The sequence below is a fragment of the Balaenoptera borealis genome (assembly GCF_965194805.1).
Source record: "Balaenoptera borealis genome assembly, chromosome: 16".
NCBI lineage: Eukaryota > Metazoa > Chordata > Mammalia > Artiodactyla > Balaenopteridae > Balaenoptera > Balaenoptera borealis.
Genome location: NC_138872.1, coordinates 51,983,884 through 52,002,658, shown reverse-complemented (window position 1 = coordinate 52,002,658; position 18,775 = coordinate 51,983,884). Strand labels below are relative to the sequence as shown.

The following is an 18,775-nucleotide window of genomic DNA, read 5'->3' as shown; positions in this document are numbered from 1 at the left end:
TAATTCCCTGACCAGGGATTGAACCCGTGTCCCCTGCATTGGCAGGCGGATTCTGCACCACTGCGCCACCAGGGAAGTCCCCTGGTCAATTGATTTTTGACAAAGGTGCCAAGACCATTCAATGGGGAAAGAACAGTCTTTTCAACAAATGGTGCTGGACAACTGGATATCCACATGCAAAAGAATGAATTTGACACCTACCTCACACCATATAAAAATTAGCTCAAAATGAATCAAAGACCTAAATGTAAGAACTAACGTATGGGGCTTCCCTGGTGGCGCAGTGGTTAAGAATCCGCCTGCCAATGCAGGGGGCACGGGTTCGAGCCCTGGTTCGGGAAGATCCTACACGCTGCAGAGCAACTGAGCCCATGCGGCACAACTACTAAGCCTACGCTCTAGAGCCCGAGAGCCACAACTACTGGGCCCTCGTGCCACAACTACTGAAGCCTGTGATCCTAGAGCCCATGCTCCCCAAAAAAAGAAGCCACCGCAATGAGAAGCCCACGCACCGCAACGAAGAGTAGCCCCCACTCGCCACAACTAGAGAAAGCCCACGCGCAGCAACGAAGACCCAAAGCAACCAAAAATGAATAAATAAATAAATAAATTTTAAAAATAAAAAGCATTGCATAGGATTTACACCTATGTTTCGTTCTAAGAGTTTCAAACATTAGTTCTTTTTTTAATAAATTTATTTATTTTATTTTGCTATTTATTTTTGGCTGCGTTGGGTCTTTGTTGCTGCGTGCGGGCTTTCTCTAGTTGCGGCGAGCGGGGGCTACTCTTCGTTGTGGTGCGTGGGCTTCTCATTGCAGTGGCTTCTCTTGTTGCGGAGCACGGGCTCTAGGCATGAGGGCTTCAGTAGTTGCGGCATGCGGGCTCAGTAGTTGTGGCTCCCAGGCTCTAGAGCACAGGCTCAGTAGTTGTGGCACATGGGGTCAGTTGCTCTGCAGCATGTGAGATCCTCCCAGACCAGGGCTCGAACCTGTGTCCCTGCATTGGCAGGCAGATTCTCAACCACTGTGCCACCAGGGAAGTCCCACAACACTTTTTAAAATATGACATCAAAAGCATAAGCAACTAAAGAAAAAATAGATAAGTTGAATTTCATCAAAATTTAAAACTTTTGTGCATCAGAGAACATTATCAACAAGGGGAAAAGATAATTCCCAGAATGGGAGAAAGTTTTTGCAAATCATATATTTGATAAGGGTCTACCATATAGAATACATAAAAAAAATTCTCACAACTAAACTACAAAAAGATAAGCAACCCAATTGAAAAATGAGCAAAGGACTTGAATAGACATTTCTCCAAAGAAATAAACAAATGGCACATAAGCAAATATGCTTAATATCATTAGTCATTCGGGAAATGCAAATCAAAACCACAATGTGATACCAATTCACAGCTACTAGAATGGAAGTACCTCAGAAAGTTTAAAAAAAAGTTAAACACAGAGTTAGATCTTATGACCCATGAATTTCACTACTAGGTATACATCCCTAAGAACTGAAAGGTGTTTAAACAAAAACTTGAAGACTAATATTCATAGCACTATTCACATAGCCAAAAGGTACAAATAACCCAGATGTCCATCAACTGATGAACAGATAAACAAGATATCACATACAATTCCATACAATGGAATACTATTCAGCCATTAAAAGGAGTGAAGTTTTGATAATTGCTGCAACATGGATAAATCTTGAAAACATTATGTTAAGTGAAAGAAACTGGACACAGAAGGTCACATTTTGTATGACTCCATTCATATGAACTACTCAGAAGAGTCAAATCCATAGTGACAGAAAGCAGATTAGTGGTTTCCAGCAGCTGGGGTGAAGGAAGAAGAGGGAGTGGCTGCTAGTGGATCCAGGTTTCTTTTTGGGGTGATGAAAATGTTCCACAATTAGATAGTGGTGATGGTTGCACAACATTGTGAATATAATTTTTAAAACTACTAAATTTTGTATTGTAAAATGGTGAATTTTATGTTATGTGAATTTCATCTAAAAAGAAGTAAAGAATTAAATTAAAACAACACTTTCTAGAAATCCTTTAACTAAAAAATCTTAAATGTCACACCCCTTCCTCTTCCTGAATGTTTAGGGAATAGTGTCCATAAGAGGTTTCAAGTCCCTCTGAGGTTGAGTCAGAGAGCTGCAGGATATCTTACCATCCTCAAGAAAGGATACAGAGGAAACCAAGTCTTTCACCCACTGACTCACCTGAACATAGAAATAAAGATGTTCTGCTACAGTCAAGTTATCAAACAAGATATCATGCTGGGGGCACCAGCCCATGCTCTTCCGGACTTGAAGCATGTCTTGAGAAATTTCATATCCATTGATATATACCTGTCCACTTGAAGGGGAAATAAGACCTAGAAGCAAGTGGAAGACATAATATCCTAAAATCATTGTCATTCAGAGCCACAACAGTGCAAAGGCTTAATGATGTCCTCTGCTTTGTTTGCTTGTTCTCACACATACTACCCTATTCTTCGTGTCATAGTCAGTAACATCCAAGGAGTATATGTTCTATAACAGTGTATGAGGACATCTGGGGGTAGTAGAGATGGGAGATGTCCTTCCTGCTTTTGATGAGTTCCAATCTGGTTAACTGTATAAAACACACATAGGTGTTCGTAAAGCAAATTACATGGCTATAAGCATTAAGTAATAATATGGAGGACTTCCCTGATGGTGCAGTGGTTAAGAATCCGCCTGCCAATGCAGGGGATTGGTCTGGGAAGATCCCACATGTCACGGAGCAAATAAGCCTGTGTGCCACAACTACTGAGCCTGCACTCTAGAGCCCAAGAACCGCAACTACTGAAGCCCGCATGCCTAGATCCCATGGTCCACAACAAGAGAAGCCACAATGAGAAGCCTGTGCACTGCAAAGAAGAGTAGCCCCCACTGGATGCAACTAGAGAAAGTCTGTGTGCAGCAACGAAGACCCAATGCAACCAAAAATTAAAAAAAAATTTTTTTAATTAAAAAAAATGATATGGACACATATCTTGGTAAAGTTGCAAGATACAAAATTAGTACCAAAAAATCTGTTGCATTTCTATACACTAACAATGAAATATCAGAAAAGGAAATGAAGGAAACAATCCCATTTACCAGCGCATAAAAAAGAACACAATACCTAAGAATAAAGCTACCTAAGGAGATAAAAGACCTGTACTTGGAAAACTGTAAGACGCTGATGAAAGAAATTGAAGATGACACAAAGAGATGTAAAGAGATATACAGTGCTCTTGGATTGGAAGAATTATTATTGTTAAAATGACCATACTACCCAAGGCTATCTATAGATTCAGTGCAACCCCTATCAAATTACCAATGGCATTTTTTCACAGAACTGGAACAAAAAATTTTTAAATTTGTACGGAAATACAAAAGACCCTGAATAACCAAAACGATCTTGATAAAGAAGAACGGAGCAGGAGGAATCATGCTCCCTGGTTTCAGACTATACTATAAAACTACAGTAATGAAAACAGTATGGTACTGGCACAAAAACAGACACATAGAGCAATGGAACAGGATAGAAATCCCAGAAATAAACCCATGCACTTATGGTCAATTAATCTATGATAAAAGAGGCAAGAATATACAATGGAGAAAAGACTGTCTCTTCAGGAAGCGATGCTGGGGAAACTGGACATCTACATGTAAATGAAGGAAATTAGAACATTTTCTCACACCATATATATACAAAAAAAAAACTCAAAATAGATTAAAGATCTAAATGTAAGACCGGATATTGTAAAACTCCTAGAAGAAAACATAGAACACTCTTTGACATAAATTGTAGCAATAATTTTTTTGGATCTGTCTCCTAAGGCAAGGGAAACAAAAACAAAAATAAACAAATGGGACCTAATTAAACTTAAAAGCTTTTGCACAGCAAAAGAAACCATAAACAAAATGAAAAAACCTATGGAATGGGAGAAAATATTGCAAAGATGCTACCAACAAGGGATTAATTTCCAAAATATACAACTTATACAGCTTAATATAAAAAAAAACCTCAATCAAAAACTGGGCAGAAAATCTAAATAGACACTTCTACCAAGAAGACATACAGATGGCCAACAGACATATGAAAAGATGCTCAATATCGCTAATTATTAGAAAAATGCAAAGCAAAACTACAGTGAGGTATCACCTTACACAAGTCAGAATGGTCAGCATCAAAAAGTCTACAAATAATAAATGCTGGAGAGGGTGTGGAGAAAAAGGAACCCTCCTGCGTTGTTGGTGGGAATGTAAATTGGTGCGGCCACTATGGATAACAGTATGGAGGTTCCTCAAAAAACTAAAAATAGAGTTACCATATGATCCAGCAATCCCACTCCTGGGCATATATCCAGAGAAAACTCTAATTCCAAAAGCTCCATGCACCCTAATGTTCATTGCAGCACTATTTACAATAGCCAAGACATGGAAGCAACATAAGTGTCCATCAATAGAAGAATGGATAAAGAAGGTGTGGTGTGTCTGTGTGTGTGTGTGTGTATATATATATATATATATATATATATATATATATATATATATATATATACACACACACACACATACATACAATGCAATATTACTCAGCCATAAAAAAGAATGAAATAATGCCATTTGCAGCAACATGGATGGACCTAGAGATTATCATATTAAGTGAAGTAAGACTGAGAAAGACAAATATATGATATCACTTATATGTGGAATCTAAAAAAAATGATACAAATAAACTTATTTACAGAACAGAAATAGACTCACAGACATAGAAAACAAACTTGTGGTTACCAAACGGGAAATGGGGGGGGGGGGAAATTAGCAGTTTGGGATTAACATACACACATTACTATAAACAACCATAGATAGATAAACTATATCTATTTTCCTATAAATAGTGAAACAATAAAGACCTAATGTATAGCACAGGGAACTATATTCAATATCTTGTAATGACCTATAATGGAAAAGAATCTGAAAAAGAATATATATGTGTGTGTGTGTATATATATATGTACCTATATATACATATATATATATACACATATCTGAATCACTTTGCTGTACACCTGAAACTAACACAACATTGTAAATCAACTATACTTCAATTTTAAAAAGTAATAATATGGATGCATAAGTAAATATGGTCAAGGAGAAAAGTATTTCTGGCACCTAAAAGTTTCAAATTGGGATCCTTGAAGGCATGATCCATGACTGACTCATCTCTGATTCCTTCCCAATAAATTCCAAATAAATCCCACTGAATGAATGCACTCACTGCCAAATGTATGTCAGTGTAAAACTTTGCAGGCTGCTCATCTGTATACTATCTTTGTCTTTATTCACATTTTCTTATTTTAAGGATATTTTTCATATTGAAAAAGGACAATAAATTTCTATTGCAACAAAGTTGGAGAAGAAAGCATAAGAAAACAAAGGTTATACAAATCCCATCATAAAAAGACAACTGCTAACATTGTGCTATGTAACTTTATGTATTTTTTATGCATATACTGACTCACACATTAATATTTTACTAAAAATGGGAAAATATAAATTCTGGTTTTTTAACTGGCTTTTTCATACAACAATGTATTGAGGCCATTTGTCTACATCAACAGAATCTATACAATTTTTAAAGGCAAAAAAAGATTTCATTGTTATGAATATATCCTATTTATTTATTCAACCCATACTGGTAGATATTTAGGTTATTTGCAATTCTTCACAAGTATAAACATGTGATATAACTTTGTTTGTTTGTTTTTTTTAATAATTTTGACAAATCTTGATGTTTTCAACATTAAGATTTTTTTTTAATTAATTAATCAATTATTTATTTATTTTTGGCTGTGTTGGGTCTTCGTTTCTGTGCGAGGGCTTTCTCTAGTTGTGGCAAGTGGGGGCCACTCTTCATCGCAGTGCGCGGGCCTCTCACTATCGTGGCCTCTTTTGTTGCAGAGCACAGGCTCCAGACGCGCAGGCTCAGTAGTTGTGGCTCACGGGCCTAGCTGCTCCGCGGCATGTGGGATCTTCCCAGACCAGGGCTTGAACCCGTGTCCTCTGCATTAGCAGGCAGATTCTCAACCACTGCGCCACCAGGGAAGCCCATGTGATATAACTTTGCCTGATTCCCCAATTGTTTTCTTAGTCTAAGTCAATACAGGTAGATCTAGTAGGTCAAAAGGGGGACAAGACTTTAAAGGTTTTTGATACTTACTGCCAAATTACCCACTGATTGGGGTTTTCAGATCTTCCATTTTGGTTGTGGATAATAAAGCACCATGAGTGTTTGGGGGAAAAGGGAAAAAAAGTGATACTACTCTACAGTGAATTTAAAAGTCTTTTTTTGGGCTTCCCTGGTGGCGCAGTGGTTGAGAGTCTGCCTGCCAATGCAGGGGACACGGGTTCGAGCCCTGGTCTGGGAAGATCCCACATGCCGCAGAGCAGCCTGGGCCCGTGAGCCACAGTTACTGAGCCTGCACGTCTGGAGCCTGTGGTCCGCAACAAGTGAGGCCGCGGTGGTGAGAGGCCCGCGCGCCGCGATGAAGTGTGGCCCCCGCTCGCCGCAACTAGAGAAAGCCCTCGCACAGAAACGAAGACCCAACACAGCCATAAATAAAATAATAATAATAATCTTTGCTAATTGTTTAAAAAAAAAACTATTCTGAAACAGATAATTTTAGAATAATTCACCAGGTATCATTCTAAAAGTGCCCCTGGCAATCAAAAGTAAGTGGATGAAATATGTGGTTGAGAGATTAGTGGTGCCTCACTGTACCGGAAAGTTCTACCTGGAAGGAAACATGCTAAGCAGTGTTCACAGCTTCCTGATAGTGTTTGAAACTAAGTTCCTCAGACTGACCAAAAGAGTCAAAGATTCCCTTTTCCTGCTACAGGGTAATGTGAACAACCAGGCACCTCTACATAGATAGTAAAAAAACAAACAACAAACAAAGGTGCCAGTGAAATCTGATGAGAGGAGATGGAGCCAAAACATCTAGATCTGGATCAACAATTTCTTCAGCGCTTCCTCGGGAGGGCTGACCCCACACACATACCTGTGAGCATGCCGCAGGTGGTGGTTTTGCCTGCTCCCTTGTGCCCCAGGAGAACAGTGATCTGCCCTTGGTACAGGTTCATGGTCAGATCTTTGACTGCCATGTGTTCATCCCTTCCCTTGTAGAACACCTGTTGAAAAGCCAACTCTGACTGACAGTGTAATATGCACACGCATGTGGCATTTCTGAAGAACCTATGACAGGCCGAGCACCCACACCAATTTCCTCCGAAAGTTCATCAGTGGGACTCCAAGTGGAAATCCATAAGGGAGCTCCTTCTTTCAGAGTTTAGCTGCCTGGAGCTACTGAGGACCATGATGGGGAGCAACACCAGGGGAGTTTCCCTGGCCTCTGGAGCCTGGTGGTAGAGCAGCTGAACCACAGAGGCCAGAGCGCAAGGACGAAGGGCTCCGAGCTTGAACGAGACCTCCCTGCTTCTCAAGCCACACCTTGCTCTGCACTGCCTGGCTAATCCCCTGAGAAACGGCACCCTGCCTCTTTTGTGGGTGGTGTTGATCTAGGAAGAGAACACCAGACAGACCGTCCTGTTTTCTAAATCAAATGTCTCCAGTATTTTAAATACCATTTATTTTTTTCTTATTATACAAGTAATTCATATATGAGTATAAGGAAGAAAATAAAATCACCCATAATGCCACTTGCAGAGATACATCACATTTCAGTCTAGGCCTTAGACAATTTCTGTCCACGCCTTAGACAATTTCTGTCCTGTCTAATTGCATCTGGACTGGACTTGGGGTCTGGAGTACAGACATTATAGTTGGGTGAAACTTAGACATCACTTCTTCCCACCATTTATCTAACTGTGTTTGGGAGCAGGGTGCTGCGGAAAGGAATTTGGCACACTTCTCCTGCCCCCACATCCATCTGGTATGATTATTTTGAATCAAGTGTGACGGTCCTCTTCCCTAACTTCTCAGTCTCCCTTTTGCAGTTGAGGTGGACATGTGGCAGAATTCTGGGCAATAAGAATCAGGGGTGATCTACCGAAGGGCAGAAAAGAAGGAAGGAAGGAAGGGAGGGAGGAAGGGAGGAAGGGAGGAAGGAAGGAAGGGAGGAAGGGAGGAAGGAAGGAAGGAAGGAAGGAAAGAAGGAAGAAGTCCTCCTAAAAGAAAGCCCCTCGCTCTTATCTTTCCCTATAGATGAGCGACAGCAGCCATCTTGCAACCGGGAAATGACAAGCACGAAGATGAGAGCTATGTGCTTCCACTGGCCCAGGGAAAATAAATGAAAGCAAGTGAGCACAAAGAGCAGGGGTCTGGGACGGCTTTGCTGAGCAGCTGAAATCATGCCAGAACCATGTGCCTGCAGACTGCTTGTTATGTGAAAAGAGGAAACGAAATCCCTGCTTATTGAAGCTACAATAAATTGGGTGAAGACTGGAGCATTCCAAGCTGCTACCACAGTATGTAAAGGAGCTGGGATGATCCCCCATGCTGTGGAGCCCCTGGGCCAGCATGTGATCCACTTGATCCCATAGGCCAAGGAGGCGACACAAAGTATTGAGCTAGCACCTTGACTGTGACCTTGTATCAGTCATACAGAGGACACTGCTTCTCCTTAGGCTCATCGTATTTGAAGAATGGAAGATTCCAAACAAAAAAATAATGCTCTGGAGGACACACCAGGGTACAGAGCTTATAGCCAATCATCCTGTCAGGGGAGTCCTTAGTCAATGCAGGACTCAGCAGACACTGGTGAAAGAACAAACACTTCTGCATCTGGAAGCCAGCAGTGAAATCTGGTTTACTATTTGATTTGGTTATGTAAAAACACTGGTGGATCAAAGTCAGCCATCAAATGACTGAGTTCCAGGGTGTCCCCAACAAGAGATGTTTGGCATTTGCGAGACTGTTTCAAGAACGATCACCTAGACCCTCCATCCAGTCATTTAACTTTATGACAGAAAACAGGACATTTTACATTATACTCCTAATTTTGAGGATAACATTACAGAAGGGAATTAAAAATCTATCACAAAATGTACCTTGTAACCACTGTCAGAATAAAACAGAAGCCTCTATGCACTATTTCTCAAGTCCTTGGAAGAAGATTTGTGAGCTGATACCTTGTATAGATGTTGGATTTCAATTCCTTTTATCAAATCAGTAGGCTCTTCCTGAATGAACTTGCTTTACAGAGCTTTCTGAGGATCCCCCAACTCCAGCACTGAATTCGTAAGGGATATAAGTTCTCCACGCCAGTAGGAGGGCTAGAGAGGAAGTCAACTTGCATTAATACATTTAGGTGAATTGGCTCTCTTCTTCTGGAAGATAAATATTTTGGTAAATTAAATTCTCACACTTCCCTCCCCCCATCCCCACCCCAGCCTCACCCACCGGAGTTTCCTGGTATCGAACACTTAATGGTGCCTGAAGAAGTCAAGAATTTGCTCACAGACTTACTACTAATAAACTGCATTTCAACCTACAACCCGTGGTCCGGAGGATGGAGCTACAAATGATGCCTCGTATCCACACTCCTGGTGTACTGGGGAAGCTGTCGTGTTGGCAGTCAGCACCCCTGTGGGCTGAGGCCTGGAGAAATACTGGCGTTAACAATCTACCCATTTCTCCACAGACCAAGAAGGGCAAGCATGGCAGCCTTTGCCGAGGCCTGAAGTGAGTACCTGTGCAATTCAGATGGGATCAGACTGAATCTGCAAGAGGACTGAATCAGGCATGATGGGTTCAACTTTGTAGGAAAAATTTACTCACCATAGGAGAGAAAAGATTTGGAGAGCTTCATGGGCTTGTCAACGAAAGCTGTGCCCCGTGCCCATGCCCCCAGGTCACAGAGGTGTCTCAAAGAGCTTCAGGGCCTTGTCACCAGCCCAAAGAGGAAAAAGGCCGAGGAGTCCTGAGGGCTCTACCTTGTTGGGGTGCCATTCTGTGAGAGAATGCAGGGCCTGCCACTCAAGTGGGCACATGTGAGACAGTCACAGGCACTCTTAAGGGGACTCTGCACAGGGTATCAGCAGTGGGGCAAGAGTCAGAGAGACAGACTTGTTAATTATGCTCCCTTGGCAACCACAAGTTGATAGGTTTGGGGTGAATCCAGGTTAGAGAACTGCACTTAGATTTCCAGGAGTTTGAGGTTGCAACCAACACCACAAAGAGGGATAGGAATATTGATGATGAGCTATAAAAATTCTAATGTCAATCTATAAAACAGCAGCATCAGTAATCACCATGAGAAAGAAGTACCAAGGTTTGGGTGTACCATACACCCCTGGGAAGACGGACTCCACATACCAGGCCACCAAGCCATATAAGAGAGAGTCCAGCAGTAGCATCAGCAGCACCTGAGTGAAGTTAAACTCTCCTCCTATACTGCCCATGTTCCTCCATTGGATGCCTGTGCCTATTCCAAAGGAAGGAAAACAGTCACCACATCGAAGACAGAGAAAAGTTACCAGAACTTTCCAATCAAGCAGTTGGAGAACAAGCCAATGAGAAGACTGGACTATTCATGTCTGGGGTATTAAGGGACAAAAGTTAGGCACAGGAAAAGAAAAGCTAGTTGTTGGTTTCTCAAAGAAGGTAAAACTTTTTTGTTTTTGTTTTTGTTTGTTTTTTGGTTTTTTTGACCATGCCACACAGCTTGTGGGATCTTAGTTCCCCAACCAGGGATTGAACTTGGGCCCAGCCGTGAAAGCGCTGAGTCCTAACCACTGGGCTGACAGGGAATTCCTAATAAAACATTCTTATTATCGGCAAAATGATTCTTTGGCACCAAGAAGTAGAAATTTGGTCATCTGAGACACATCTTCACACTCTTGCACATGCTGTCAGGAAAGCCCTTCCTACTCCTCCCCACCTTTTTTGCTTGGTTAATTCTTACTTGGTAGGTCAGCACAGGTATCTCCTTCCCCAGCAAGCATGTATACTCACTCTCTTGGGTTATATGTCTAACCCACGTGCATCTGGGGCACCCTGCGCTAACTGTGAGCATTGAAGGTCTCACTCCGCACTGTGAATCTGCTCACTTATTGCCAACCCCAGCTTGGGGCCAGGGACTGTCAGGTTATCTCAGTATCTCCAACATCTGACCCAGGGCCTCATATGCAGCAGCTGCTCAATACATACATATGCCATGAAGAAAGGAGTGCTGAGGATGGGCTTGGGACCAATTCCTGGGTGCGTATAAAGATAAGTATCCTTTGTGATGCCAAGTGTCTAATCTGAATGCAAGCTGACTAAGCTTCTCATGTAAAGCATCCAAGATACCCTGCATCTGCTGCCACACGGCAGGATTGAGGAGGTGGTAACTAGCAACACCAGAGGAGACGTTCAAATACTGGTGAGCAGACAGATGGGCTAGAACGGTGCTCCTCAAACTTTCCTGTACTCACTAATCACCTGGGGATTTTGTTCTGATTAAGTGTGTCTGGATGGGCCTGGGAGTCTGCATTCCTAACAAGCTCTCTGAGGGTTCTGATGCTGCTGGTGCACAGGCCATGCTGTGAGGGGCGAGGGGCCAGGAAACCTCTGAGGCCCTTCCTGAGATGAGATTCTATGACTTGTGTCTGTCTTTGTGCCAATCGAGAGCCTTGCCTTTCACCACGGCTTACAGACAGGTCTCGCAAACCTCAGCTGCCGTAAACAGTCAGCACACTTAGTTTGTGAAAGCCAGGTGCATCCTTGTTCAGTGTAAGTCTGCAGTGTCCGAAAAGAAGAAAGAGACAAGGCTCCTTCCCCACCTCAGCAGACATTTGATTGCCAGTTAACTTTATTTATTTATTGGGAATATACATATCAAGTATATAAAATGGAGTTTAACAAGCAATTACAAAGGAAGTACTTTGTACAACTACCACCCAAATCAGTAACCCCCAAAACCCCAAATATGCACACCTCCTTTACAACTTCACCGTCATCTTTGTCTGTAGGCAGCATCTAGTTGGGTTTTGCCTTTTTATCTAAACTGACAGTCTCTTTTTAATTGGTATGTTTAGATTATTCACGTTTAATGTGATTATTGATTGGATTAAAATCTACCACTTTGCCAGCTCTTTTCTATTTGGTTCAAACTTTTCTTTGTTTCTTTTTTCCTCTTCTTCTTGCATTAATGGGGATTTTTTTTAATGATTCCATTTTATTTCCACTATCGATTTATTACTTATAACTCTAAAAATTTTTTTAGTGTTGTTCTAGGGTTTAAAATCATCTTTAATTAGTCTATCTTCAAATAATATTATACTACTTCATGTGTAGCATGAGGATCTTACAACAATTTCCAGTTTCCAGTTCTTCCCTCCCACCCTTTGCTACTGTTGTCATACATTTTATTTTCACATAAGCTATAAACACAATACATTGCTACCACTTTTGCTTTAGACAGTCAGTTCTCTTTTAGAGCCAGAAAACTCCACAAAAGACAAAATAAACTGTATTTTCAATTTTCAGTGCTCTTAATTTCTTTGTGCAGATCCAAGCTTCTGTCTGATATGATATTGTTTTTGCTTGAAGAACTCAACATTTCTCGTAATGTCTCCCAGCAATCGATTCTGTCGCTTTGGTTTGAGAGAGTCTTCATTTCTCCCTAATTTTCCCCTGGATATAGAACACTGAGTTGACAAGGTTTTTCTTTCAGTACTTTCTTTAACTATGTCACTTCATTTTCTTCTAGCTTGCATATGTTTATTGGCTATTTGGATATGTCTTTTCATGAAGTGCCTATTTTTGCCTGTTTTTTTCTTTACTATAAAGTATGATATATAATTGATTTTATGAATTCTTTAAATATTCTGGATACAAGCCTTTTGCAGGTTAAATGTATCGAGCATCCTCTCCCACTCTGTAGCTTCTCCTTTCATTCTCTTCATGGTGTCTTAATTTTAATGTCATTATTTATCAGTCTTTTCCTGATGGTTAGTTATTTTTGTGCCTTGTTTAAGAAATCTTTCCTACTTCAAGTACATGAATGTACCCTCCTATATCATCTCCAAAAAACTTTATAGTTTTTTTACATTGGAATTGATATCTGTGTATGGTGTGAATTCAAAGTCCAATTTCAATTTTTTCCATAAGGTTCTTTAGTTGCTCCAGCACCATTTATTAAATCCCACTGCTCTGAAGTATCATCTCTGATATTTAACAATGCATTTACCTCTCCCTTCTTTTCTGTTCTATTAGTCTATTTGTCAACCATAATCTTAATTACTATTGCTTTATGATAAATCACGAAATCCGGTAAAACAAGTTTTGCTATTTTGTTCTTCCTCAAGAGTTCTTGGCTATTCTTGGTCCTTTATACTCCCATGTACATTTGAGAATCAGCTCATCGAGTTCTATTTAAAAAACAAAACAAAACAAAAATACTGCTGGAGTTTGGATTGGGTAGGAGTTAGCTGTTACTTCTTTCCACAATTTATTTATTTGTGTTTTGAGAGCAGGGTGCTACTGAAAGCAATCTGGCAAAGTTCACCTGTCCCCACATCTCTTTGATCATGATTGTTCTTCCCTGACTTCTCATCCCCCTTTGCAGTAGAAGAGGCCATGTGACATAATTCCTCTCCCACACCACTTCTTGACTCAACCAATCTTTTGATTATTCCATTTTCTCTCTATTAAGTTTGAAAGTTATACACTGTTCCTAGCCTTTTCCTGGTCGGCTCAGTAATGAATTACCAGGTCTACATTGCCGCAAAGTCTAAAGTTAATCAATATCTTTATTCCCCTTCCAAAAAGTATTTACCCCCACTGATTTCTGACTTTATCTCCTCAAAAACCCTTTTATGTATTTTAATTCTATCTTTTAAAAAAGATCCTAAAGACATCATCATTATCATCATCATCATCATTATTATTTTTTTTTTTAAAGACCATTTTCTTCCTCATTTTTTTTTTAAATTTATTTATTTATTGGCTGTGTTGGGTCTTCGTTTCTGTGCGAGGGCTTTCTCTAGTTGCGGCAAGTGGGGGCCACTCTTCATCGCGGTGCGCGGGCCTCTCACCGTCGCGGCCTCTCTTGTTGCGGAGCACAGGCTCCAGACGCGCAGGCTCAGTAATTGTGGCTAACAGGCCTATTTGCTCCGTGGCATGTGGGATCTTCCCAGACCAGGGCTCGAACCCGTGTCCCCTGCATTGGCAGGCAGACTCTCAACCACTGCGCCACCAGGGAAGCTCCCCATTATTATTTTATACAACGTATAAAGCCACTATCTTCAGGCTCCCACTCTTGGCTCCTTTGAAAAGCAATGTCTTTTTTTTTCCCCTCCAGCTACTTTTAAGATTTTTCTCTTGACCTCTGGTATGTTCAATTTTATGTTGGTATGTCTAATGTAGATTTCTTATTGTTAATCTTGTTTGGGATTTGCTGGGCTTCCTGAAATCCAGTTTTGGAACAAGTTTGGCCACCATCTTTTCAAATGTATTTCTCTGCCCTATTCTCTGTTTTCCTACTGGAACTCTTTTGCTCAGAGGTCATTTGCTAACAAGAAAACTTTGGGCTTCCATTCGGATGGCCTTTCAAGGCAAGGGAGCTAAACAACAAGGCCCAGCGTCCCACCCAGGTGGAGAGCATAATAGGAGGCCCTTCTCACATTAATAGGGGTCCCAGAGATAAATTCAATAGTCACAGGTTAGGTTCTTTGTGACACAGACCCTGAAATGGAGTTTAGTATGCAAAATGTTTATTAAGGAATACCCTTGAGATCAATACCTGTGGAAGGGAAGAGATTGAAACAAGATTAGTCAGGGCTACAAGATAGCACTGACAAGCTTGAGGAGTTGAGATAAAATGGCCCATCTGAGCATCTATAATAACCCATCCACTAAGTTTTTTATTAGTTATAAAAAGATATTTGGGTATTAATAAGATGACATCTCTGTTTTGTTTCTCAACTGGTTCAGAAACTAAGGAGGGGAGAAGGGTGCTATTTACTGGGCCTCTTAAAAACTAAAATCAATCTAGTAAATAATAAATTAACAAATAAATCAATAAATGGAAGTTTCAAGTGACAAACCCAGTTGCTCCACAAGCATGCAGGTTCTGATTTTAAGAGGCCAAAATGTTTCTGCCATACAACCAGAGGCCTGATTCATGTTGTATATAGTGATTCCTGCTCAAGATTAAAACTGAAAGCTCTGCACTAGACTTACTGCGAAAATGTACAGAGTAATTTTATCTATTCACTCACTAGAAGGCGTGCTATCTGATTTGAGCAGATAGGTCACATGAATAGGAAAAACTAATCCAGTGAAAGTATGAGGATTCTAAATAAGAAATATTATCCTCGGATTTCTAACATTTCATCAATTATATTCTTAGAGATTCCTACCTGCTTATGATCATATGCATTTGCATTTCCTTCAGTTGTAACACTAGACACCATTTGTGGGCTATCCTGTGCCTTTCAGGAATGAACACTGATCATAACACACAGTTCATCCAGTCCAACCACCTACCTAAATTCCCTCAATTTCAACAGATAGGCTCCATAAAGCATCTACGTTCATTCACTAACATGTAAGGAATCAGATATACCATTTCAAATCTAGCTTCCCTCCATAAGTATTTGTAAATCATGGTCTCAACATTGCTTTGTTAAAGAAAACCACTCACTTTCAATAAATTCTGGTCAACTTAACATCCTTTATTAAATTTTAAGCACCCTTAATCCATTTAGACCATCCAAACTTAATAAAGAAATTCATTGGTAGGTGATGCCTCTAACCAGGACATTGGAGATTATCCTAATTGCAGTAAGGGGACCCACAAACTCGATCCAACTTATAACTCCTATCCCTGTTATCTGCTGCTAATCCAAGCTTTATCATTTGGGACCTGGACTCTGGTGATAAAAGCTAACGTTGAGCAAAGAAGGCACTTGCTAGAGTGTTCAGAGCAGATCATCTTAGTACCACTGAAATGTGAAACTGTTCCATTCAGTAAGTACTGTAACCCCACAGACCTCAGGGTCCTACATTTTATTTATTTATTTGTTTGTTTGTTTATGGCTGTGTTGGGTCTTCGTTGCTGCGCATGGGCTTTCTCTAGTTGTGGTGATCAGGGGCTACTCTTCGTTGCAGTGTGCGGGCTTCTCATTCAGTGGCTTCTCTTCTTGCAGAGCACAGGCTCTAGGCACGTGGGCTTCAGTAGTTGTGGCATGTGGGCTCAGTAGTTGTGGCTCATGGGCTCTAGAGCGCAGGCTCAGTAGTTGTGGCGCAGGGGCTTAGTTACTCCGTGGCATGTGGGATCTTCCCGGACCAGGGCTCGAACCTGTGTCCCCTGCCTTGGCGGTGGATTCTTAACCACTGTGCCACCAGGGAAGTCCCAGGGTCCTATATTTTGATTGACATGTTGGCTGCAATCTTCTGCAATGACTGTAGATGTTGTGGGGAATTCTTCAAACTCCAGCAACATGAGACAAATGAAAACTTGATGTTGTACTTTCACCCCAAAGTGTGGAAGTTGTAACATTTCTGACGGAAGGTCCCCTAGACCAACTTGTGAAAGAAGACTAACTCTGAAGCCTATGAGAATAAAATATGGTATCTGTAATAGCACTACATTATCTGTAAAGTTCTAAAGTGTTATTTGAACTTCTAATCATAAATCTATATATTTTAGATCTATACAACTATATAGGTGTAAAATTCCCTAAATCATTTACATGGTTTAGTTTTTCTCCCAAACTACATTGTAAGCTGCATGATGTAAACTTCATTCTACATTTCTTAAGTGTTCCTTACAGTACCTACCATAGGTGTAAGTATACTGTAAATGCTCAGAACACTGAATAAAATGAGCCAGTTATGTTTATTTGGAAATGAAGGTCAAGTCTGCCTGTCAGCAAATGGCAAAACATCAAGGCAGTTTACCTTGAGAAAGGTAAGGCTCACCTTTTGTCTCATATGTGGAGATTAATCAGCCTCCCAGCGCCATGGCATCATTGGAGAGGAGACAAAAGGCAATCATTTGGAAGTGACTCCTTTGGTTGTAGCTGAAAGTGAGGTACAGGTATGGGAGGTAGGTGAAGAAGAAGATGATGCCTCTGGAGGCGGTTGCAACATGAGCTGCAAATTCAGAGGGAAGAAATGAAAAGAGTTTCATCAATAATGCACAAAGAGGGACTTCCCTGGTGGTGCAGTGGTTAAGAGTCCGCCTGCCAATGCAGGGGACACGGGTTCAAGCCCTAGTTTGGGAGGATCACACATGCTGCAGAGCAACTAAGACTGTGTGCCACAACTACTGAGCCTGTGCTCTAGAGCCCATGAGCCACAACTACTGAGCCCACGTGCCACAACTACTGAAGCCTGTGCGCCTAGAGCCCGTGCTCCGCAACAAGAGAAGCCACCGCAATGAGAAGCCCGCACACCGCAACGAAGAGTAGCCCCTGCTCGCCGCAACTAGAGAAAGCCTGCATGCAGCAACAAAGACTCAACACAGCCAAAAATAAATAAATAAATAAATTTATATAAAAAAATAATGCACAAAGAACCTATATGAGAAAACAATCTAAAAGAGAATGAATATATGTATATGTATAACTGAATCACTTTGCTGTACAGCAGAAATTAATATAACATTGTAAATCAACTATATTTCAATGAAATAAATTTTTTTTTAAATAAAAAAATAATGCACAAAGAAGTATAATGCAAGTCTCTTTTCCCTGCCATGGTAAGGAAAGCATCTCTGCATTTGTCTCAGCATTTCAGAAGGGAAGCAGTTTTTTAAGAAATTTTGATAGAAACCTTTTATACTTGCACTTTCACTATCAAAAGACTAAGAGGATTTGTTGCACTTAAAAATTAATCAATCCTTACGAAAAAGCACAAACATTTAATTGCCTAAAACTTCCTCTAATACTGCATTAATAACATCTCCTACAATAAAAACCATCTTCTTCAAAGATGAGCGGTAGATTATATAGCATCTATGGAGCATTGCCTGGCACTGTGGCAAGCACTTTATATACAGTATCTTATTTAATCTTCATAACCTCCCTGTTTTTCAGAGGAAGAAACTGAGGCTTGGCCGCATTAAATAAATTTGCTCAATGTCATGGAACTAGTAAATGATGGGTCAAGGATTCAAGGTTTCCCAGGCTCTAAGTATAGTGGCTCCAGATTTGGAGATAAACCAATCAAACTGAAGTCTGGGAGATAAATGCAAAATAAATGCAAACATCTGCCTTCCAGGAAGTTAAGAGAATATAGATCGAAAATGTAAGGATTGCATATATAACAGAAAGAGCCACAGTTAAGGCATCAGGCAGCCCTTCACTGAACCTGACTACATGAACTATGGCTGACCCTGGGTCTTCTATAACTTCTCTGACTTTGTTTCTTCTTTTGTAAAAGGTGATAATAATTGCTAACATGTACTAAGTTCTTACTATATACCAAGTATTGTTCTCAGCATTTTACATCCCATTTAATCCTCATAACTAAGTTATAAGTGCTATCATTTTCCAGTTTCACAGAAGGGGAAATGGATACAGAATCTATTGACCTGCTCAAGGTCAGGATCTACACCAAGATGTAAATACAGCACTCTGAGGCCAGAGCAAGAGCTTCTGACCTTGCTGTAACAAGTAAAGCCTTCTTGTTTATCTACTTGATATATAGTAGTATATATCTCCTAATCCCATACTCTTAATTTATTCTCTCCCCTTTCCCTTTGGTAACCATAAATTTGTTTTCTATGTCTGTG

At 40.6% G+C, this 18,775-nt stretch overlaps 1 protein-coding gene across 1 annotated transcript in view; it reads right to left on the bottom strand.

Moving 5' to 3' along the window:
* The window catches only part of LOC309613551 (ATP-binding cassette sub-family A member 17-like), a 91,048-nt gene that overhangs the window by 49,064 nt on the left and 23,209 nt on the right, over positions 1–18,775 (bottom strand). Inside the window, 7 exon segments of the mRNA XM_082360468.1 lie at positions 2,235–2,389; positions 7,091–7,220; positions 9,180–9,245; positions 9,249–9,323; positions 10,302–10,474; positions 16,960–16,984; positions 16,988–17,133. Coding sequence (XP_082216594.1) covers positions 2,235–2,389; positions 7,091–7,220; positions 9,180–9,245; positions 9,249–9,323; positions 10,302–10,474; positions 16,960–16,984; positions 16,988–17,133 — 770 coding nt within the window.